Source organism: Vidua macroura, chromosome 14 (genome assembly GCF_024509145.1).
Source record: "Vidua macroura isolate BioBank_ID:100142 chromosome 14, ASM2450914v1, whole genome shotgun sequence".
Classification (NCBI taxonomy): Eukaryota; Metazoa; Chordata; class Aves; order Passeriformes; family Viduidae; genus Vidua; species Vidua macroura.
Genome location: NC_071584.1, coordinates 11593797 through 11615879, shown reverse-complemented (window position 1 = coordinate 11615879; position 22083 = coordinate 11593797). Strand labels below are relative to the sequence as shown.

General features: G+C 42.4%; 1 protein-coding gene across 2 annotated transcripts in view; it reads left to right on the top strand.

Moving 5' to 3' along the window:
• GRIA3 (glutamate ionotropic receptor AMPA type subunit 3) overlaps positions 1–22083 on the top strand; it is a 146249-nt gene that overhangs the window by 102319 nt on the left and 21847 nt on the right. For both annotated transcript variants that reach the window (XM_053990016.1, XM_053990015.1), the window contains exons 11-12: positions 643–1019; positions 7921–8119. In XM_053990016.1, the coding sequence (XP_053845991.1) occupies positions 643–1019; positions 7921–8119 (576 nt within the window). The remainder of the gene's footprint in view (positions 1–642; positions 1020–7920; positions 8120–22083) is intronic.

The following is a 22083-nucleotide window of genomic DNA, read 5'->3' as shown; positions in this document are numbered from 1 at the left end:
TTTTCCTCAGATTATCCAGGCTATTTACTCCTCAGGGATTCAGAAATCTGTGTTTACTGTTCTTCAGTGACCACAGAAAGGGTGTGTTTGGTTCCTATCCCCCTTCTGTCCCTTACTGCAGTGGAGTTTTAAAGGAGCATACAAGTAGTAGCACCTAAGTGCAGCTGAAATTCAGTGACAGATTACTTCTCATGGGTTCCTTCTGAAGATCTTGAACTAATCAGTAAGGCAAGAGAACATGCTGAAAGAATGGAAAAGAGAAAACTAAAAAATAGCAAACACAGAATTTGTCTAAAGTCTTCAAGACAAATGGGTGGTTACAGACTATTACTAAAAAATGACATTGTGTTGGTTGCCATCTCACTGTCCAGTTTGTGTAGTGTTTATTCATCCATTTTAACTTAATAGAAATATCTGCTGCTGTCATGAGCCCCGTACACAGATTTGATTGTAATTTTACTTGTTAATAATTTTCTGTTAATATCATGTAGTCCTTAAATTCAGCGACTGCAAAATAGCCTGCAAAGAATTTATTTCCACTCACTCTTGTAATTTATCATCTGATTCATTAGCCTGAGACTGTAGTTTGTGATTCTGTTGTGTCTGACTTGTAACTGACTTGGGTTTGTTTTCCCTTTTCAGAGAGCAGATATAGCTGTTGCCCCCCTCACCATAACATTGGTGCGAGAAGAAGTCATAGACTTTTCCAAACCCTTTATGAGCCTGGGCATCTCCATCATGATCAAGAAGCCTCAGAAATCTAAACCGGGCGTGTTCTCTTTCCTGGATCCTTTGGCTTATGAAATTTGGATGTGTATAGTCTTTGCTTACATTGGCGTCAGCGTAGTTCTTTTCCTAGTCAGCAGATTCAGCCCTTATGAGTGGCACTTGGAAGACAACACTGAAGAACCACGTGACCCTCAGAATCCTCCTGACCCTCCAAATGAGTTTGGAATATTTAACAGCCTTTGGTTTTCCCTGGGTGCCTTTATGCAGCAAGGATGCGATATTTCTCCAAGGTTTGTTCCATATCACTCCATCACCTTTTTGCATTTTATGGTCATTTTCTGATGCCATGGTGCATATATGTTACTTTCTCAAATTTCTTTTTAATTCCAAATTTTTTATTTTGACATTTCCATTCAATATTCGACATCCTCATCAAGCCACCATGCTTGCTAACATTCGCCTCCAGAGTAAGTAGCATTGCTTATAATGCCATTTATGCATTTCTGCCAAACTTATATTCACCATGTTGAGGCTGTAAAATGCATAGGGTTTTCTGTTTTCAGCAATGCTTGGAGGGCTACCGTGTTTTTGCTGCATATCTCATTTTACGGTCATCTCCTTGGTGCATATAACACATTCTGTTTTGCAAAATAAGATTTATTTTTAAAAGTCACATGCAACAGCACTTTAAAGCATCTCCACTCCCATCAAGGCTCCTGCTAGTCTTTTTACTTTCTTTTGTGCCTAATTTCTCCAGTTTTGTTCTTCTTGAACCATCCTTTCATCCTTCTGCTTGCCACCATTTTGCACATGTTCATGTCTCCAGATGTCCTGTGCTACTGTCCTCTTTGTGTATTGTTATTTCAGTCCAGTCTAATCTGTTGTCCCTCTGTTCATAGTCAATATGGTCTAATAAGCATTGCCAGTTTCCATAAAGATTTTTCTTATTCATGAAGATGTTCTTTCTGGATAAGGCTGTAGTAAAGTATGATTTATATTAGTACCAATTTTAACAGAGAGCATTGCTATTAACTATTGTAGAATTATATTTCTTTTTATAGAAGTATTTTAAAAACCAGATTAAAGTAGTGAAGCTCCCTGTAATTGAACAATGCATACCACAGGTGGTTTTTTTTTAATAACATCTATCATGTTTCTTCATTTATACTGGTAAAATACTTTGGTGATGTGCTTGTTATAAGCAGTAAAATGATCTCGTCTCTTAGTGATGGAGCAATAATTTTGTATGTTAAGACAATAATTTAATAACCAGTTTCCAGCTATTTTATTTATTAAAAACACCTGCTGAGACAAACAGAATGCAGTTTTCTATTTAAGAAAGTTGCTATTTAGAGGAAGAGAAAGATCTTTTCCCTATGTACTGACATTCAAAATGCACCTTGTTGATCTCCAGGTTGCCTTTTTCAATACCTGAATCATTGAAAAGGTGCCAGGTTTTCCTGGTCCATATAGCGTTAGGAGTCTTGAGTTGCCTCACTGAAGGAAGTGACAAAATTTCTATGAAGTTTCTTGGGAAGGATCATGATTTTGTCTGTTAGAGTACAATAATCATCCTATAAATTTGTGTTTGTTAGTTTCCCCAGTTCCTGGTGTCTCGGTGTGCTGCTCCCTGTGCACTGACAGCTGTTGGCCTCCTCCCCCTGTTTGCACTCCCTGTTTCTGCCTTATGCCTCAAACCTGCACTGACACTTTGCCCCAGTGCTTGCTGTTAATGGGGATGAGTAGTGATAACATTTAAATTGCTGTTGACCATGTGTGTGCCCAATATAAAGGACCGGGAAATAAGCACTGGGACATCACATGGAAAGCTGCAGGCATTGCACTGTTTCCACTAGGTCTGGTTATTGACAGTTAAATAAAAGTGCATAGGATTTTTGGGAAGCTCTCATGTGACTCTTTGGCATGGTCAGCCATTTACCTTATATAACAAGTGGAACACACTGTTTTTTTTTTCAATAGAACCACAATAAGTGCCTTGGAAATACCTACAAAAAAAAAAAAAAAAAGGAGAGAGACAGAAGTATATCTATTTATTTTATCTGTCCATTAGAAGCTATTAGCTCAGTATTAATATATGGCCCTCATTTGAAGATGTTGTCCAGTTATTTTGTTATCTTCCATGATAACATTCCAGGCAGTTACATGCATTGTTACAGGAAAAAAAGAGAAATTTAATATTTGGTTTAAATTCCAGAAACACTGTTCCTTTGACTGATATGTTGATTTAGGTTGATTAAAATGTCAAATTTCTTTTACATAGAAGGGACTATTCCCAAGTATTCTATTCTTAATCCATATATTTGTAAGGTTACACCATTCACAGTACATTGACTATATGAATGTTTCATACTATTTTATTGCCACTGAAAGGGACTTCATTCTTCCATTGTGAGTTTTGTCTGAATAAATTTCTTATATGAGAGCGTACAGCAGTCGTAGAGAGATGCCGACAAGCAGTCTGGAGAGATCACTTTTGTACTTGCTGATAAAGGCTCTTTCAGCTGCCTTTGTGTGGAACAGCTGTGACATCTAATGACTAGTTAGATCTATCCTCGGTGAGTATGCTGTGTGGATATTCCAGAGGATATATCCCTATACTCTCCTCTCTGTATTTAATAGGAGTCGTCTAAACAGAATCAGAGAGCAGCCAAAGGCTGAGGGTTAGTGCATCCCTTAATGTAATCATTTATTTCAGCAGTTTTGTTCTGCTATCAAAGGCTGCTGTGTTTTCTGCATAGTGAGCTAAAGCATTGAAAATTCACTTTTGAGGGATCAAAAGTAGATTATTAAACTTGCTTTTATGTAAGATGCATAGAGCAAATGGAATCAGGAAAAAACACAGTCAAATTTGTAACACTGTTCTGAGCAAAAGTATCTTTGAAATCTCTATGAGAGCATGTATTTTCATTTTGCTCTTTATTCATGTAGAACAAAAAGGCTAGATTAATTAATTGCTGATGGAAAAGGACAGGGGGGTTATCAAAAACTATCTCGAGGCTGGTCATTTGGAGGGTGTATTTCTAGGTCCCTGCTTTCACAGCAGAAGACTCAAGAGACTCCTATTAAAGGCCATGGGAATGTCATTGTGAGATTTTCACAGTAGCAATGAGAGGGTAACCTGACATTCCTGAAACTCCCACTGCCATTCCTGTGCTGGAGCATCTCAAGCCAGCGCTGCAGATGCCGATTCTGCCCGTTGTGTCCCCGAGGCCGAGGGCTGGCTGGGCGTGCCAGCAGAGGGCTGGCCCGGAGCCTGGGGGTACCAGCTGAGCCGTGCTCAGGATATCCAGGGGCTCTGCACTAGGACAGGTGTTCAGGGATATTTGTCAGCATAACAACTGGATATATCGATCCAAACAGCCCAATTAAAAATGGAGTAGCGTGAGAAGCTTATTATCTATCTGTAATATAGGAAATCAAATATCTTTTATGGCTTGAGCAGAAACAAAATCCCAGCTATTTTCATAAATGAAGTTTTGTTTGAATGTATTGTATGTATTGTTCTCCTGGAAACTGAATGTGAATTTGAATGTTTATTTTGTTTTTTCTCTTGTTACTAATTTGCTCTCATTTGACTCCATGCTTCCTTTTAAATTTCCTCTCAAGGTATGCACTCTTCCTGTTTACTTGCTTTTGAAATCACCATCTGACTTTGTTTTGACAATTGAGTTATAATCCTGTTGTTCCAGATCTGTGTTACTCCTCTCATTTGTTAGCACTCTAATTCACTTTAAAATAATGCCATACAAATTGAGGTGATTTGGGAAACTATATTAAGCTAAAGCATTTAATTTTTTAATTTATGTTTTTAATTACATTATTGCACGTGTGGACAGGTATGGCTTGCATCAGAAACAGTGGTGCTGGTACTAAAAGCTTGATTGAGTTTTCTGTAATTATTATCTGAGTAATAGAAAAACATTTCTGTGGTTCACAGTATAAACCAAACAGCACTCTCTGATTCCTAGCCCAGTGTACCTGTACTAACCCTTTTTCTCCTGTGTCCTTCTACACCAGCCCCTGCAGTGGGTATAAGGAGTCTTCGTTTGAGCAGATGGATGGGGGAAGCTGGGGCTCTTTGGTCAAGGAAGCTGCCAGGCCATGCTTGTCCATGTTCTTGTTCTTCATCTCTCTGTCTGTCTTTCCTTCAGCGTCAACTTTGTGGTTTATTTGATTTTTCTTTTGCCTCATCCTGTGACACCAAGTGACAGCTATGTCAGCCCAGACTGCTCTGTAGTAGCTGCTGTTTAATCCTTCTTTTTGTGCTCGTTGGAAGACTCTGGGAGAAGCAACTCTAGTGACATCCAGTTTTCTTTGAAGTGACCTCAATTCTTCTGAGAACAGCCCTGGTCCCCGTCTAGCAAGACCCCTCTCTTGCACCTAGGACCCACGGGGAAGTGCCTTTTTTGTCAAGGTATCCCCCTGTTCCCATCTTGTCCTGCCTCTCAAGTGGTCTTTGTCCTATATCTGTCTGACTTGGTTCATGCAGGTTGCCAGACTCTGGGGCGAGGTATTTTTACCTTTCTCAGTGTGTAGGATGCTGTCTGAACATGCAGCCTGGCACAAACCTTTTATTGTTGCAGCAATGGGAGCTTGAGGTTTCACTGGTTTGGAAAACGCTTATCTTCTGCACATCTCCATCCTAGCAACCCATCTGTCCTACCAACAGAAGGGGCAGCTACCAAAGCAAGTAAGAGATTTCCTATGGGAAACTGTAGGGGAAATGAACACATACCATTTTATTCCCAATGCTTCCACTGAATTTATCAGAACACACTGATAAGTCTTTTTTTTCATCTCCCTATTTCAAGACCTACCTTAAAGCAAGAGGGCCATGGGAACCTGGAAACTCCAGATAGAGCTTGTCCTGCAGTAGGGAAGTAGATGTTTCATCTGCTGGACCTGCTAGCCAAACCCCTCCTCAATCTGGCTCTGAAATTGTCCACATCACTGCAGGGAGGAAAAGTTCAACTCCAGGTCTTCTCTGAAGATGGGAAGTGTGTAATGAAGAAAGGAGCTAAAGGAGGATGAATTTCACCTGACATAGCCATCTGAAAGCAATAGACTGTGGTTTTTAGTGAGGCATCTTTGTTCCCTCCGAAGTTACGAGACAGATGGACAACTTTAGATTTATCCCACACTGCAGCAAGTGAGATAAATCTCTTTCTGAGGGTGTCAGGCTCTTCTCTTTTTCTCTTCTGGCTCCAAAGGAAGCCTTATGTGACAAGTTCAGCAGGCGCTGATTTGTAGTTGGAGAAAATTGTGTCAGCCCAAGTAAGAGGGTATCAAGCTTTACCAAATAGCAAAAGCCAAGACCCTACCTGTTAAGGAAGCTGGACAAAAAGGCCTGCAGCCATCTGTAAAATCCCACTCACATGATACCTACAAAGAATGTAGAGTAAGGTAGATAGATTCCTTGACTGCAGGCATTATTCTGTATTTATATTGCTGCAAATTCCCTTTGCAGCAACTCAGTAGCCTTGTGTTAGTGAGCACATTGGCTGCACAGCCCAAGCTGAAACTTGGAAGCCTCTTACCCTCTTGGGAGGCCATCAAGACAGGCAGGGAGGCCTCCACTTGTGGGTGATCTGGTGGATGTGTGCCTGCTCTGGGGAACCAGACTTCATCTTCCCTCTCAGTGGAAGCTGCTGCTTTAGCTCCTTGGGCAGAGGAGAGTGGAGGACAGTGCTGCTTCACCTTTTTCCACATTCCTCTCACGTATTCCAGACTGAGCTCTCTGTTTTTATTGTGTTGGTGATTTTTTTTCTTTTTTATGATTTTTAATGTTGGATGGATATGTTTTTTAATTTCTTTTTTTTTTTCTGAATAATTTAATGGAGGTTTGGTTTTTTTATGGCTCAGGCAATCTCAGGCTCTGGCCAAGACTGGGCAGTTTACCAGCAAACTCCCCTGTGTGGGTGGGGTGGGGGCACGTCATGAGACTTTTGGGTTTTGCCTATCTCCATCTGTTGGTAGGACAACTTGTACCCACTGTCTAGGGATGGCACTGAGGGGCTTGAAGGAAACAAATAAACAGGTAAGAGTTTTCTATTTCTTCTCTTTGCACAAACTGAGGACTAGAGCACTCAGGTTCCACAGATGTGTCTGAGATTGATTCTTCCTCCACTGGTATCAGCAGAGCTAAGGGAAAACATGAAATAGCTTTGTCTCAGCAGTTGAAATGATTCTTGGTCAACATGCTGTATTTGAAGAACAAGCAATGTACATGGCAATGAAATTCCCCACCCAGCTGAGTGATGTGTCACTGCCATCCTTCAGCCCAGATCAAATACTTTGAGGCTGTTCAATTGCTGTAAAGCATCAAGAGGTCTTGCTGACAAGATCCAGACCTTCTGACCATTAGGCATTTTGTAATTATGTGTTGCAAATAGGCTTTTCCTTAAATCTTTATGGAATCCCTTTAAAAAAAAAAACAAAAAACAAAGACTGCAACAAAAACTAAACACAGTTTTTTTTTCTATTTCCTTCTCTGTTGCTCTGGTGCTTATAAAGCAGGGATATGCTTGAGTTGGAACAGTGCAACATGCAAATTTTAATTAACATAAAACATAAACCAAACCAGCCTCTCTTCTCACTTCAATATGCAAATTCAGTTTGTAATTCCTGCTAGGTTGTGATGAGAGAAGGATACTGGATCATTTTTGGTATATTCTTTTGCATGTTTACTCAGATTCCTTTTTGCAGTTTACTGTATGTTACATTTTTGGGAGTGGATTCAGTAAAAGGTGCATTTGTGTCCTCTAAGCTGGGCAAAGGGACATGATGCTGGCATATCCCAGCATGTCCAGCACAGGGAAAGGCTGGGCACGCAGAGACAACAAAAATCTTCTGGGAAAAGTCTTTTCCAACAAAGGATTTGTGGAAGTCAGGAGAGCTTGTTCCTCTCCTCAAATGAACTCTCTCTTAATTTACTGTTCTTGTTTTCACTGAAAGACTACAAAAAGAGTTGCACTAGGTAAGACCAAGTGTGCACTGATTTTTCACTCCTGAGGGAGGTTATCAGGAGCTGGCTCACAGACCACCTGTTCAGAGATACCTGGAAGATCTGGACAAAAGGGTTGTGCATGTGAATTTCTCTTCAGTGAAGAAAAAAAAAAATCAATCAAGGATTGTCTTCAAAGCAATTTAATGATGTGTGTTTTTCCATAGATCTCTCTCAGGGCGAATTGTCGGAGGAGTGTGGTGGTTCTTCACTCTCATCATTATCTCTTCCTACACTGCTAATCTCGCTGCCTTCCTTACGGTGGAAAGGATGGTTTCACCCATAGAGAGTGCAGAGGACCTGGCTAAACAAACTGAAATAGCCTATGGCACTTTGGATTCAGGCTCAACCAAAGAATTCTTTAGAGTAAGTCTGTCAAATCTCCTTTAAGTGCCTAGTTTATGGGTTTCAGTTGTTTAATTTTACGCAGCTGTAATAGCCATCCTATGCAATCAGGACAGGCCTGAGTGCAGATTTTAATATCAAAAGGCATTTTACCAAAAATGGGTGGTTTTGCTTAACCTGAAACATCTCAAGATGGAAGACCCAACCTCTGCTCTGACGGGAAGGGTTTTGTAACACCAGTTTCAGAGCCTTGGTCTGACAAGCAATAATGCAGTGGTTGGCACAATATTTAGCAGAAAAAACTCTTGCAAGGAGTGATGCTCTTGACCTACTTGCTGTGCGTGCCCAGCTGGCAGCCAGTAATGCCATCCGACGTCGGTGCTCACTTGCCAGAACGAAGGGGGATGGGAGGCCTGTGTGCTGCTCATTCCTGGTGGAGCATTGATTGCTGCCATTGTTGTGTCTTCATTGCTCGCCAGTGTCTGGCTGTGGCTGTACCTGACAGTCGGGTAAAAATTTTGTACCCCAGAACTCTGGTTGTTTTTCACCTTGGTTAGGGAGATGCAGGGTTTGCAACATTAGGGGGTAGGGGCAGGTGCACATTTTTATGTAAGATCATCCTTCCTTTCTCCTCTTGCCAAGCCACAGGCTGAACTGCAGACAGTTCGGTGAGAGGCATTAGGAACTCTAAATAAGATCTCAGTCCACTTTTATGTCTCTGAAACACCATCCAGAAAAGCTCTTATTTCTTTCCAAGGGTGAACTGGAATGCTCAGGCCTTTCAGGGAGCTCTTGGTTCTCTCTCAGCAGTGCCAATCAGATGCCATTCAAACCAACATTTTTTTTTGTATAGAAGAGTGGCCAGTGCTGCAGGACTAATTACTGCCTGTCATGCATACTGGCCAGGTGCAAGTGGGAGGGAGGAGGGAGACAAAAAAACCCTTGCTGCTGTAGGCTGATGGAATACTGAGGGCTCCTTGGAGAAATAGTCAGGGCTCCTTGAATTTACTTAAAATTTCAATACATGGCATAGACATCTGATGTAAACTTGAAAGGGAATGCAAAGTATTTTATGAAGCTTGTCTTTATATTAAAATATATGTCTTTATATTAAAAGAGATACTCGGTGGTTTGTAATTAACTGTGGTAGCAGGTACATTACAGCAGCTTCTGTTTGTTTTAAAATCCTATCAAATAAACACTGACCTTGTAAGGGTGACATTAGTGTATAAAAATTTTTATTCTGGTTAATTATCAACCCAAGGCAGTATTATGTCTACAACAAAAATGAGTTGAGTGAACCTGTCAAAAGAGGTAGTTCAGAAATACTGGTGCTGCTTGTAGTTACTATACTGATCTTAGGGGGAAAATGCCTTCTTTTGACTACCTTGTTACAGTTCATATAGAAAGAGGGATGTTCCTTCATTTCCTTAATAGCTTGACACAACAAGGAAACCTCTTCTCAAGGAGAGATCAAAGGAATGAGTGTTTCATGTGAAAGGATACAAAGTCTGGTAAATGTATGAATGCTTTGTTATGCTGCTAATAATCTTGAGATGAGTTGTGTCTCTGCTGGTGCTGGGAAAAGCAGGGTTGTAAATGAGCTGATCTGTCAGGAGCTGCCAGCTCCATCAGGCCAGGACAGGAGTTGCATGGGGATGGACGAGAGCAGAGCCCCAGCAGTGTGGAGCAAGGCTGTATGGGCCAAGTGGGAAGAAGAATAAGCCCTGTGTGTTTCTCTCTCTCTGGCATTCTCAAGCCACACAACATAATTTCAGTTGTGTTAACTTCTGCAGAGTAATTAATTTGAATAGAGTGATGCATCCATGAAAGTGTTGTAATTAGAGTCTTCTTCAGTTGATTTGAAAAGGGCAAAAGCTTTGCCTTAGAACAAATGCGTATGTTCACATAAATACTTTGCTTTACAGTCTTTATTAGTGACTTAATAAGATGGTAAAGGTGGCTGAAACTTTAAATAACTTAGAGGACTCTTGCTTTCCGAGGTCCTGCAGCACAGACTGCACCTCTCTGTGTTTTAGGGTACTTGTTCTCCCTTGGCATCTCTTTCCACTCTGCTACCAAAAGCATCAGTGGATGTGACAGTGCTCTGAATTGGAAAAAGCATGAGTTCTCTTGAGTACAGGGTGATGCTTATCCCCAGTGTAAGTGAAATATTCTCCACCTATTTTCCCCCCAGCATTTTGCTAGTTTAAACAGCAGTTAGCTCAGTGGCTCATGATCATTTACTCAGTGAGAAGGGAGTAACTTGGCTTTATAGCTGGGCCATGGCTTCACACAGGAGGTTCAGGACAGTCTCTCCAAGATCCCATTAAGAAGCTTGTATGGATATATCTCTTTCTAGAGCTGTAAGGCTAAAATGTTTCTCCAAGATACTAGTCAGATTCTGATCTTTATCGCTGCTGTTGGTCAGTGGAAGGTGCCAGACTGACAGTAGAAAGGAAAAATTGCCTCCTGATGCATCATAAAGGGGTGACATGTAAGTGAGCTTCAGATCCCCACCATCTTGTCTGCATGTGCTAGAAGGAGCTCCTCCAGGCCATGGCTCCCTTCTGCCAGCCCCATTTCTAGACAGAATCACTTTTGAAGGTTTTCCTTACAGTATGAATACCTTAAACTGGACTGATACCAGCCTCTCAATTCAGATGAACAGATGGTAATGACTTTGAGCCACTTCAGACCTGGGCAGACTCCAGCTCATGACCTATTTTCCAATCTTGGCAGTTTCCCTAAACACGGCAGTGTCTCCTGGGTAGAGGCTCTCCCAGCTATGGGGGTTAAGCTGGATACACCACTGCTGCCTGAGGCTTGCACAGCGGCTGCTTTGGCGTGACACTGCTCTCACAGTCCCAACACTGCTCTCACAATGCCAACACTGCTCTCACAATTCCAACACTGCTCTCACAATGCCAACCAGAGCTGGTATAACAGTTTCACAGCAGACACTGCTTACACTCCTCACTTGCTGGTGATTCTCTGCATAAGGATGTTTGTCCTCCCAGTATATCTAAGATTCAGAGGAATCTTCCTGTATTCTCATGGTTGTTGCCGGTTTCTGCTCAGAAACATCTTACATTTTGAGCTAATTAGCTTATAAAGGCGTTTAAATGGCAATCAATAGATTACATCAATTCCCTTTTGGCTTTCAAAGGGCACTCATCCATATTGAAAAGGAAAAGAAAGAACCTCTCCTGAGGTATTTATTAACACAATAACTCAGATAACACAATAACTTAGATTAAGGACTCCAAAATTCCTCTTTCTCGAAGGTTGGTGAAGGCCTGTATGAGAAAGAAGTTTCAAATCCCTAAGCTACTTTTAAGGGTCTATCTGTTAGAATTAACATCTTCTAATACATTCAGTTAAAGTTTCAGCATATCTGAGCAGCTTATCAAATCAATATAATGCCATTTAATCCAAATTTAGCACTGAGCCTAAGTATAATACCACACCCTAATATTTCACCTCCGATATGCATATGTTCAAAAGGCATGACCTTTACAATCAGTTAGTGATTCTTGTCTAAACTTGGCGGTATTTAAACTTCAGCAGAAGCAGGACATGTTTGTAGACATTTAGAAATATAAATTGACCTTGAATTTATGGTTGTTTCTTTTAATTCATAGCAGATATCTCTGTTAAGAGGCTTCTGCAAAATACCTTGCCAAGTGTATGTTTGATCATTGTCAAACACAGCTGACCTGCTAGTACACTTCACTGAGAACTTATGTAGTTAATTACTGTTCACAAAATTAAGGAGAAAAGAAGATCTCCAATGAATGTTACTTCATTGTAGAAATTTTTCTTTGTATATTTCTCAGCACAAGTTTAAGGATGTCCCTGACCAAACAACTCAGCTACTGAGTGGCTCTCCCATGCCTCCAGTGGAATGACTTGCCCTGAAGCCAGTTCCTGATTTTTCCTCCTGGAAATGTCATTAATTGCCAGATCTGTTAGGAATTTCAATAGAAAGGCTGAAGATCCTTTGGGCACAATGGTTGTTCCAGCTCTTACAGTTGGTTTTCCTCAAAAAGTGATTCTTTGCAAACCAAGGTCAGATGTGAGTCCTTTCTGGACTTTGTCTATACATAAAATATGTATAAACCCACAGTTTTTAAGACACAGGAAGTCATGCTAAGGATGGCCCCTGAAGATGTTCCCCATTTTAAAACTATTCTGAAATTAGAATAATTCAGCAGATAGAAAAGCATGAGATGTGCTGGCTTTGCATTTCTGGTTGCACATACTGAGAGGTGCTTTGACATGCAAACAGCTACCAGAAAAAGCAGTAAGTGGGAAGGGGATTGGTGAGGTATCTCTTGAAAAGAAACTTAAGCACCAAATTGTTTAGCTGGTAAAACTAAAGGCAACATAAAAAACAATTTGTTTGAAAGCAAAGAAAAAAAACACCAGGCAGATACACACCAAAAAAGAAAATGAGCATTTATCTGAAAGAACAGTGAAAGAACAAACTCCAAAATACTCTTGAAATTAAAAGAAAACATTCCTTCAGCCCATCAAAAGGATTTAGAAATACCTTCAGCTAAAAGCACATGAGGTAACTCAGACCTCCCCTCCTGTTCAGTAGAGCCTTGTGTTGGGCTGTGTGAGATGGGGCTGTGGTGGCACCAGTGGCTCCCTCCTGGCTCGGAAGAGCCAAGTGCCACTTGCCCCCCCAGCTGGCAGCATGCAGAGAGGGTTCCCCATTCAGGTGCCTCTGAGAGTGGCAGGTGAGGCTAATGCCAGACAGGCATGCAAGGAGAGCACAGCTCCATGCCAGAGCCTCAGGAGAGAGCGAGGAATTGTGACCGTAATGCGTTCGGAAGCACCAGTGTGTTACACCCCGTTATAAGTTAAAGAGCTCATTGCTTTCCTCTGATGATAAGGTTGTGTGAAGAGGAGAAGGAAATAAATTCCACAAGCAAGCAGTTTAGGTAAAGAGAAGCCTTGGGTTATACACCCCTAGCTGCCATATGATTTTTATGCATTCTGTGCAATCAAACGATATTGAGATCATCATTAGAGGCTATTAAAAACACCATTGTGAACTCTGTGCACGCAGCTCTAAGGGTTTCATCTGTAGTTAAACTCTTTGATTTTTAATTTCAAAATTTATTTTGCTAGTGAAGATGAAGGACTTGTTTCTAGCACTGCAGTCATACAAATGCTTTGCTTTTGCCTTAGGATAAAACTATGATTAGCAGTTTGGAGCTTTCTGTGTTCTTGACATTGAGCTAAACAACACAGTCATCATAACAAATTCCTGACAAAAAAATTGAAGTGTGATTGTATTTATGAGCTTTAAAGAATAGAACATCACAGAAAAGTGGTAGCTTCAAAGATGAGTTTTATAGATCTGAGCTACGCAATGTGGCAGTGATTAATCGTAAAAAGTACTGCAGTTTAACTGTTTTTAAACACAGAAGGTGTGAAAATTTTATTCACCTATATATTTTCTCTCTCTTCCCCTGTTTGATATAGGTGGGAGCATGTACAAATATTAAAAGGTGAATGTATGCATGTAGAGAGATCAGAGCCTCTCCACTGCATGGATGATAGATGGTCTGCTGGTGGGCTTCATTTAATCTCTTGAACCTCCTTTCTGCCACATGGCCAACAGGCAGTTTTAAAGGCAACAGGAAATCAAATGTGACATAATTGCAAAAGAAATGGTTTCCCATGAAGTGATCTAATGTCTTTAGGCCTATAGATTGGAGAGGAAAATGTATCCTTACAGGAACTGAAATTAACAGCTCATCCATCATCTACTTCTTGGAAAGGAAGCATTTGAATGGAGCTGGGCTTAAGGTGGCTGAACCATTTTACTAATTTCAGCAAGCAAGCCAAAATTTAGCAAAGCTTTCAGTCAACACTTAGTAACAAATATTTGAATAAATCTCTCCATTATCTTCAACAACAGATGGCATTTGTCTATCAGCTCTTGTGTTTGTGGTTTAGGCTTTCCAGCTCACCTCTGTCTCCATACCACCCAGCAGTCACCTTCTGTAAGAGCAGGGCTGTGGGTTCTGGGGACCAGGTAGTGAGAGGGACTGCAGCCCCTGGGAAGCTGCACACAGAGGGGCTGCAGCCTGTGGGAAACTGCACACAGAGGGGCTGCAGCCTGTGGGAAGCTGGACACAGAGGGGCTGCAGCCTGTGGGAAGCTGGACACAGAGGGGCTGCAGCCTGTGGGAAGCTGGACACAGCAGCTCACAGTGGGTTAACACTGTAACTGTGTCTGTACCACAGAGGCGAAGTAGAGAGTGCCTGGGGGGAAAATCACTTGCTGTTTGAATGCTCTACTTTTTGGAGAGAAGCTCTATGATAATGATAATGACATTGCCCAAGACAGCGAGGACCCTGTTTTTTCAAGTCTCTACTACTTTATGTAATGCTGCTGTGTCACATTAGTACATGCTTATTAGAGATTCATTTAAAATACATGGGTGCTGATAAATGACTCACAGCATTGCTACTGTTACTTTTGCATAATTAGAAAATACATGAAAGTTTAGAAACTCTAATGATGTGAATATGAAACATCCCCTCTTGCAGTCCACTGGGATTTCTCCATCATTGCCTATATATTGGCCTTTCCTGTCTGGAGCTGAAAACTCATTAGACCTGACAGTGTTCAGATCATGTGCTGGAAATGCCGTTCTCTGTTAATTTATTACAGGCCAAATCCAGAGCAGGGCTGGTTGTGCTGCTCAGTTGCCCAGACAAGACAACTCCGCTGAATAAGTCACTGCTGGAAAGATGCCCCTTAGCCTGAAGGCTGACGTAAGCCTCCCTCCAGCCAGCTCGAGTGTGTGCTGCTCCTGCTCCCCAGGCAGACAGGCAGACAGACAGACAGACAGACAGACAGGCTTACCCAGCACATCCCTGGTATGTGCCACCCCGCCCCTGTCACCCCCCTGGCACTGCTTCCTCGAGCACTGCCCGAATGCTGGCTGTGTCCCTGAGTCACAGAGGATTTACAAAGGCAGCTTGTCTCTGGTAAAGACTTTCATTTTAATTTCCCAATCAGCATTGCAACAAGGAGGAGTAAAGGCAGCAATGAAGTGAGGAGATGAATATAGTCTGAAGTTCAGTGTTGTGCCAGGAAGGGACGTCTTAAAATCTTGATTTACATTCTGCTGCTCAGAGCGTTACTGACATGTCAGCAGCGTCTGCTTGCAGCCGGAGTGACTCTGCTTGTCTGTGTGAGCAGAGCTCGCTGCAGAAGAGGTGCCTGTTAAAAAGCAGCTACAGCACATCACCTGCCTGCTGCCAAAGGTCACACTTTGAAAAGGACCATAATACACAGGGAGAAAGTCTCAAAACACACCTCCTAAAATATTGTATTATTTCTGTAAGACACTTCCTTTTGCAATCAGGCCACTGGCTGTGTCAGGTGTGAAAAAACTAATGATGCTGAAGCCTGGAGGAGCTTTATTAAGCTGCTTCCCCAGCTGTTTGGGTGGGCAGCACTGCTGTGGACTGTCCTTCCTCACCATCACCACCTCCACCAGCCCCCTGCTGGACTCCCCATCCCTCAGCCCCATGCAGGGATAGTCTGCATCTTGACATAGAGGATTCTAGAGAAAAACAGCAGTCCAGGGGTTTGCAGGCCTGATCCTTCTGCCCCCTTCTGGGGCTTCGTTTGCCCCAACTGGGAAAGAAAAATGCCATTTCTAAAGCCTAAGTTATCATTTGAGCAATAAACCAACATGACAATGTCTCCCATCATATGCTTGGCTGCAAAATGTTATTAGTCACCAGGTCACCCTTTCTTTTACGTGTTTGCATACGCTCTCAAGGATTTGTGTGTTCCTACAAACATACAGACTAGTTTACATGTGCATGCTTGAACCTTGCTTTTCTGTGGCATCCCACAAATTCATAAACCGTGGGTAGAGATTGGTAGATTTGGGGTTTGGCCTTGCTGGAAGAGAAATGCCCTGACCTACTTTCTTCTGCCGAGAATGTAATAAAAGCAAGAGGTTCATGTAATGATGGGATTGATTTTTCTGTCCATATAGGTAAGTAAATTGCTGGCATCACAAGTTATCTGTGGCTAAAAGCTGTGACATTGATCTATTAGATTCTGCCCTATGACCTTCAGTAAATGACATTTCTGCTTTCATGTCCTCACTGGGGAGAAGGGACTAATGGGGCCCTCTGGCCTTCATGAGACCTATTTTTACTTTCTCAGTAAAGAGCTTGGAAATCTCAGGCAGAGGGACCTTACTAATAATATTTATCATGTTCTTATGTAGCATCATCATTAGGTTGGCCTCCATGTGCTCCAGGGCTGAGATTAGGCTGAGGGCTCCCACCGGTGTCCGTCACTCCCTGCCAGAGGCAGCTCTGCCAGGGATGATTCAACATCAGGCTTGTGGGGAGTGGAAAGGCATCCAATCAAAGCCATATCCAAACAGCAAACACAGTGGTGCCACTCCATTGCAGTTTGCCATATTAGAAGTTTAGTTAAGCAACTGCCTAAACCCCATGGATGTCAGTGGGGCCCAAGCCAGGCAGCAGCAGCAGGACCAAGGCAATCTCTTGGCAGTTTTTTCATTCCTGTTTGGTAGCTTGCTTTTAAATGGTTCATAAGCTCCTGGACTCATTAGCTGCTGCAGAAGAGCTAATTGCACACGTGGAGGAAAAGCAGTGAGTGATGATAATGAAGCTACGGTTCACACTTAACTGCCCAAGTTCATTCCAGTGAGGTGTGCATCTATACAAAGTGAGGTGTGATCTGTATAAAGGCAGCATGTATTATTCAGATTAAATACCTGCACTGAATTTAGTATGGACCGTTGTGTTTTGTATCAGCAACATCTGTCTGACTTAAGGGCTGTAAATCTCCCTTGTTAAGGAGCTAAAACGTAGTCATAGGGCCTGTGCAGCAGAGGAGAGTGGTAAGTCTGCTGCTCTAGGACCTTTGTTAATGTCTCTGCCTACCTTTATGTGTGTGCTGCAGTCAGGATGCTCCACATGCTTTTTTTTTTGCTTTGTTTATCACTCTTAATTTTGAAGGCAGAGATAAAAAATTAACATCGGTATAATCTAAAATTTCTTAAAGTATAAAGCAGTTATACAGTTATAAAATATATAACTGGATTTTTAAAATAATATTTGAGTAAATTTAGCTCATGACTGGATGAGCAACAACTCTCACCTGTAGGAGAACAATTTGAGCTTGACTGCTGGGAAATCACTTCCTGGTCCCTGTCATAAGAAATTAAGGACTATTTTAGTCATTTTTAAGAAAATATCCCAACAGGCTGCACAAGGAGACATTTTGCAGAAGACCTTCAGGTTGTGGAGGAGGTGGTAGGGAGAGTTAAACGCTCTAAATTAGGTAAAGGACATCTCTGTAACATATTTTACCTAGAAAGGAGAAGCCTCGCTTCCTTCAAACACAACAGCTTCACCCCTACTCAGTAGTGGAGGAGGTGACACAATGTCACTTTTAGCAGAAGTGTGAGACAAATGTCTGCAGAGGGGGAAGGGAATTCAGTCACTGGGAGAAGGCTTCATATTTTAGAGCTAAATTTAACCAATGTCAAGGAATTGTCCAAGGTGTGCTGGGGTTTGCTAGGTATCTCTAGGTGATTTGGAATGTGCAAAAGTGAAACCAAGGCACCAGGTCTAGCTCAGGTGGAGCCACATTTGTGGTTGCTGGATTGAAGAAATAGCTGCATCTGAGAGCAAACTTGCCTCCTTCCCATGCCTGTGTCACTCACCCAGCCCTGACTGGCCACGCTTTTGGATGCCAGCACACACACTGGCTGATTTTTCATTTCACTGCTGGAGTCAACCACACAGCAAAACTAGGAGAATTAGAATGAAAGACAGTGTTAAAATTGTGGACTGATGGAATTGGCATCTTTTTTTCAAATGAATGCATTGCTACCCAGAAGCAACGTGTATTTAGGTGCTGATTAGTAACGGGCCAAATGAAGTGAGTCCTTGGCACGAGAGGTGCTGGCCCTGCTGACACAGAAGGGAGCTGCCTGCACCCTTGGCTGTAGTGTTTGTGTCTCATATTTCTGCATAAATGTATCCAAATAAAGAAAAAAAAAAAAAAAAAAGCCAGCATTATTGACAAAGCAAAGGCCAGTTCTATTTATATCTGCAGTAAGGCTGCGATAATGAAGACGCTTTAATGTGTCTCAGGGCCTAGATGAAACACTGAAAATGTTGCTTTTAAGAAAAAAATTATAATAATATCCCCTTGAAATCCCGAGGAAATGTGTGTGGCGGACTTCTGGAGAGCAATATCAAAGAAATAGGAGTTGCAGAGCATAGGGAGTTACTACAGTTATGGGCTTTGAATTGGCTTAAATCTTTGCTTTTAAGTTTTTTTTTTCCTAAGGATCTCTTTAAAAGTAACACTTTATTGACAGGGAGAATGTTTTACTGCCACTGAACTCTACCAACAGTGCAGATCTGTCAGACCTTGCCTTACTTAGGAGTGTAAATCCTTTCTCTGTGGTTGCTTCTGCTGTCTGGCCCCTTTTATGGGTGTCAGACTCCTAGGGGGGCTGGGAGAGGCAGTGTGAATGTCTGCAGAGGGGGACAGATGGGTAAGAATGTTCTTTCAACACAGAATTTGGAGCTTTATAGTTAAGAAAGACATTTTTCTTTTCTGAAAGCTTCTGGGGTGGTTGGGTTTTGTTGAGGCAATTGGAAAATTGGAAAAAAAAATTACTAAAAATACCATCTGTCATTTCATCCTGTTGCATCTTTGACCAGCTTTAATCAACTGGTTGTTTCAGGGCATTGAGCAGGTTTAAAATATGGCTCTAGGAGCAGACAATGCCCTGGAGCATTGCTGAGCACGTGTGCAGGTGTTACAGCTCATCTGGTGCCACTGTCCCTTTCTCCAAGGAGCCTCATCATAGGTAATTACTTTCACTTTATTGTGAATTTGGGAGATGCTGCAAAAATCAGCACTCACCAAGCAGGACTCAGTGGCCAGAGCCCATCACATCCCTGGTCCTCTCTCTCAGAACCCCTGGGATGCTCAGCCAGACTGTGCTCTAAATACATGCCTGATGCATTTTAGAGTAACCTTTCCAAGTCAACACATGCTTTGTTTCTAGGTTGAATTTTTGTCTACTTCTGCTAGATCAGATTGCTATTCTTATTTAGTTAATTTGATAATAACAAGATATTATGAAAATCCCACTTGGCAGAAGAAGAGGTGGGCAATGACCATGTAGAAATGGGAACTGATTTTTAACTACGTCATCCAGAAGAGTTAAATGAAGGCAACAGACTATAAAGCTTAGGCTAGTTGTTGAAGTTGAAAAAAGATCAGGTTTTCAGTTGTAGAATTCGGTTTTCTGAAGCATGAATGATGATATTCACCCTTTGCCTTTGGAGCAGGAACATGCTTTGTGGACCATGTGCAGCCCTGTGCATGCTGTTGGCACTCACCAGATAACTGTGATTATTAACGGTGCACAGATGTACTGGCCATTGCTTTCAGGTAGTCAGGCCAGGTGGAAAAAGTATGAAAGAACTTATGACAGACAGGTATTCACATGTGAGTTAAAAGATTGAAAGGAAAAGAAGTTCTGGGTTATCTGGGTAATTAAAGGCACGCTCTGCAGAGGAAAACAAGCAAAAGCATACATAGTGCATGCACAGTTTGGAAAGTGCATGACCTCAGCTTGCTGAGAGGTATAAAGAGTAAAGATGGTTTTCTACCTTCTTTTTGTCCCTTGCATGCCTATTTGCAAATATAAATGGCCAGGTGTGTTTGTATTATTTATATTAAGAGAAGATGAAGGTTGTCAGGAAGAGAACCTTGAAGCTAAGCCACGCCAGGATTGCCACTGCTCCTGCAGTCTCCGTGTTGGCCGTCCGGGCTGGTTTATGTTCCCTTGTGCCCAAGAGAGCTGCACAAGAAGGGCTGGCAGGCTGGCAGTGCCTGGGACACTGCCTGCACTGCCACCTGCATAGGTGCACAGCTGCCACTGCTCACAGCTGCTCTGCTGCCCACAGGGCACAGGGAGACACCACCTCCCGGCACTTCTGGTATCCCTGGAATCCCCACAGTCCCTCTGGCAGGTTCCTGGGGGCCATGCAATGCCCTGGGCAGCTCCCAGCAGGGCAGGAGATGAGGAAATGCCCACATCCATTAAGTGGGTTGTTGGAAAAGCAGGAGCACCAAGTGTGCTCGCAGAGGGCACCTCGAGCTGGCAATGATTAAGTGGCTATCAGGGTGTTCTGGCTGCCAGCCCACGAGTCCCTGGCCCTGAGCCCCAGTGAGATCCTCCTTGGGCAAGATCCATGGTCCTGCAGTCGGCTGAGGCTTAGCACTCCCTGCAGGGGCTGAGCTGCCACACTCCCCACTCAAATTCAGAGCCACCATCCTCATCTCAGGCTATTCAGTGTTTGCTGCTGCAGGGGAAGGTCAGGAAAATCCAGATTCCTTCTTTCAACTATGTAAGGACCAGTTCAGACCCCAGTTACATCCCTCTTTGTCCTGACGCTGGGCAAACAAAGCTGTACAGCCCCTCTTTAGCTAGGAGATGCTCTCTCTGACTTGTTTTTCACACCCACCACCCAGCCAGCCCCTCTTGTGACTGGGCTATATGGTTGTCTCTCTGATTTCCTGTTGTCAGATAGGCTGATTTTAATTGGTTTGCATTTTCAGTTCATCAGGAAGGATAAAATAAAATCCTGCCCTCTGTGCTCCTCTCTATCCACCATAGCAGCACCAGCTGAGCATGTTAATCTGAGGAGCAGTGCAGGCAGGGCTTATTCCCTGTGAAGTGTTTGGAGGCTGGTTGTTAAGCATTGCATTATTCAAAATGCATTAAATTGTCCTGAATGAGGAGGAAACATGTCTCAATCATCAAGCTGATGGACATTAGCAGTCTTCCACCACAAGTTTGCTAAATTTGAACTAGATTTAGCTACTGTCTGCTTCATTCCTATTCTGCAAGGAAAGCTGTGGACAGGGAGCTGGCAAGGAATATGAGGCATAAATTCTAGGTACCCACAACTTGGACTAAAAGCCTTATATAAATCCTTGGGATTTCTAGACTTTGGAGAAATGCAGTTGGCATTACTGCCTTGTGTTGACCAAGCAGGAAAGTTTAACTGGTAGTCCAGGATACAAATTCTTGACAGTCTGGAGGTGGCTTTGAGATCTGAGGGTGGCTTAAATGTTACTGGTGGGGAAGAACGAGAAGGGGAAGAAGCACATTTCTCAACATTTCAAGGTTTACAAAGCTTGTATGCTGAGCTAGAGGCTGTTAGGGTTTGCTCAGTCTCAAAACAGGGAAATCAGGAAAAAATATAGATGGGTGACAGGCAGTTAACCAGCGATTTTTTCAGCTTATTGCTAATATTTGTATTTGCTGTCTTTTAGGAAAATGGGAGACCAAATTTTGAGTATTTGACTATTGATTCATAAAAGATTTTGTAATTACTATTTATATCCCTTGTTTGAGCATCTCTGTTGGCAGCCACTAGAATGTCATGGTCTCCTGTATCATAGACCTGCCATCACCACTGTGACAAACACACTCCTGCCTTGCTGAAAATTTGTAATAAGCAAATGCCAGCCCTTCCTAGCTGCAGGTATTGTAAAAAAAAAAAAAAAAAAAAAAACAATGCTGAGGATTTGTGTGAAGAGGAGAGGCTCCTTTTGCAACTCTTGGGCATGATGGATGAGCTGGGATTTCCCATCCTCCCTCTGGCTCGGTAGCAGAGCAGCACATGGGCAGATAAGCCCAGCCCAGAGCAGGAGCTAAGGCTGGGGTGGGCACACACCATTGCTCATTCTGAGGCTGACAGTTACTCTGTGATCAGTAGAATAAATGCCTGAGATATGCTTCTCCCCCACAAACATTTTGTTATTTGGTCTTTGTTCAGGGGGCAATGTATCTCTCTCCGAGCTACCTTGACTTTTTTGATCTGTTAGCCTTAATCAGTCACAGGGTGTCATTATACCTCGAA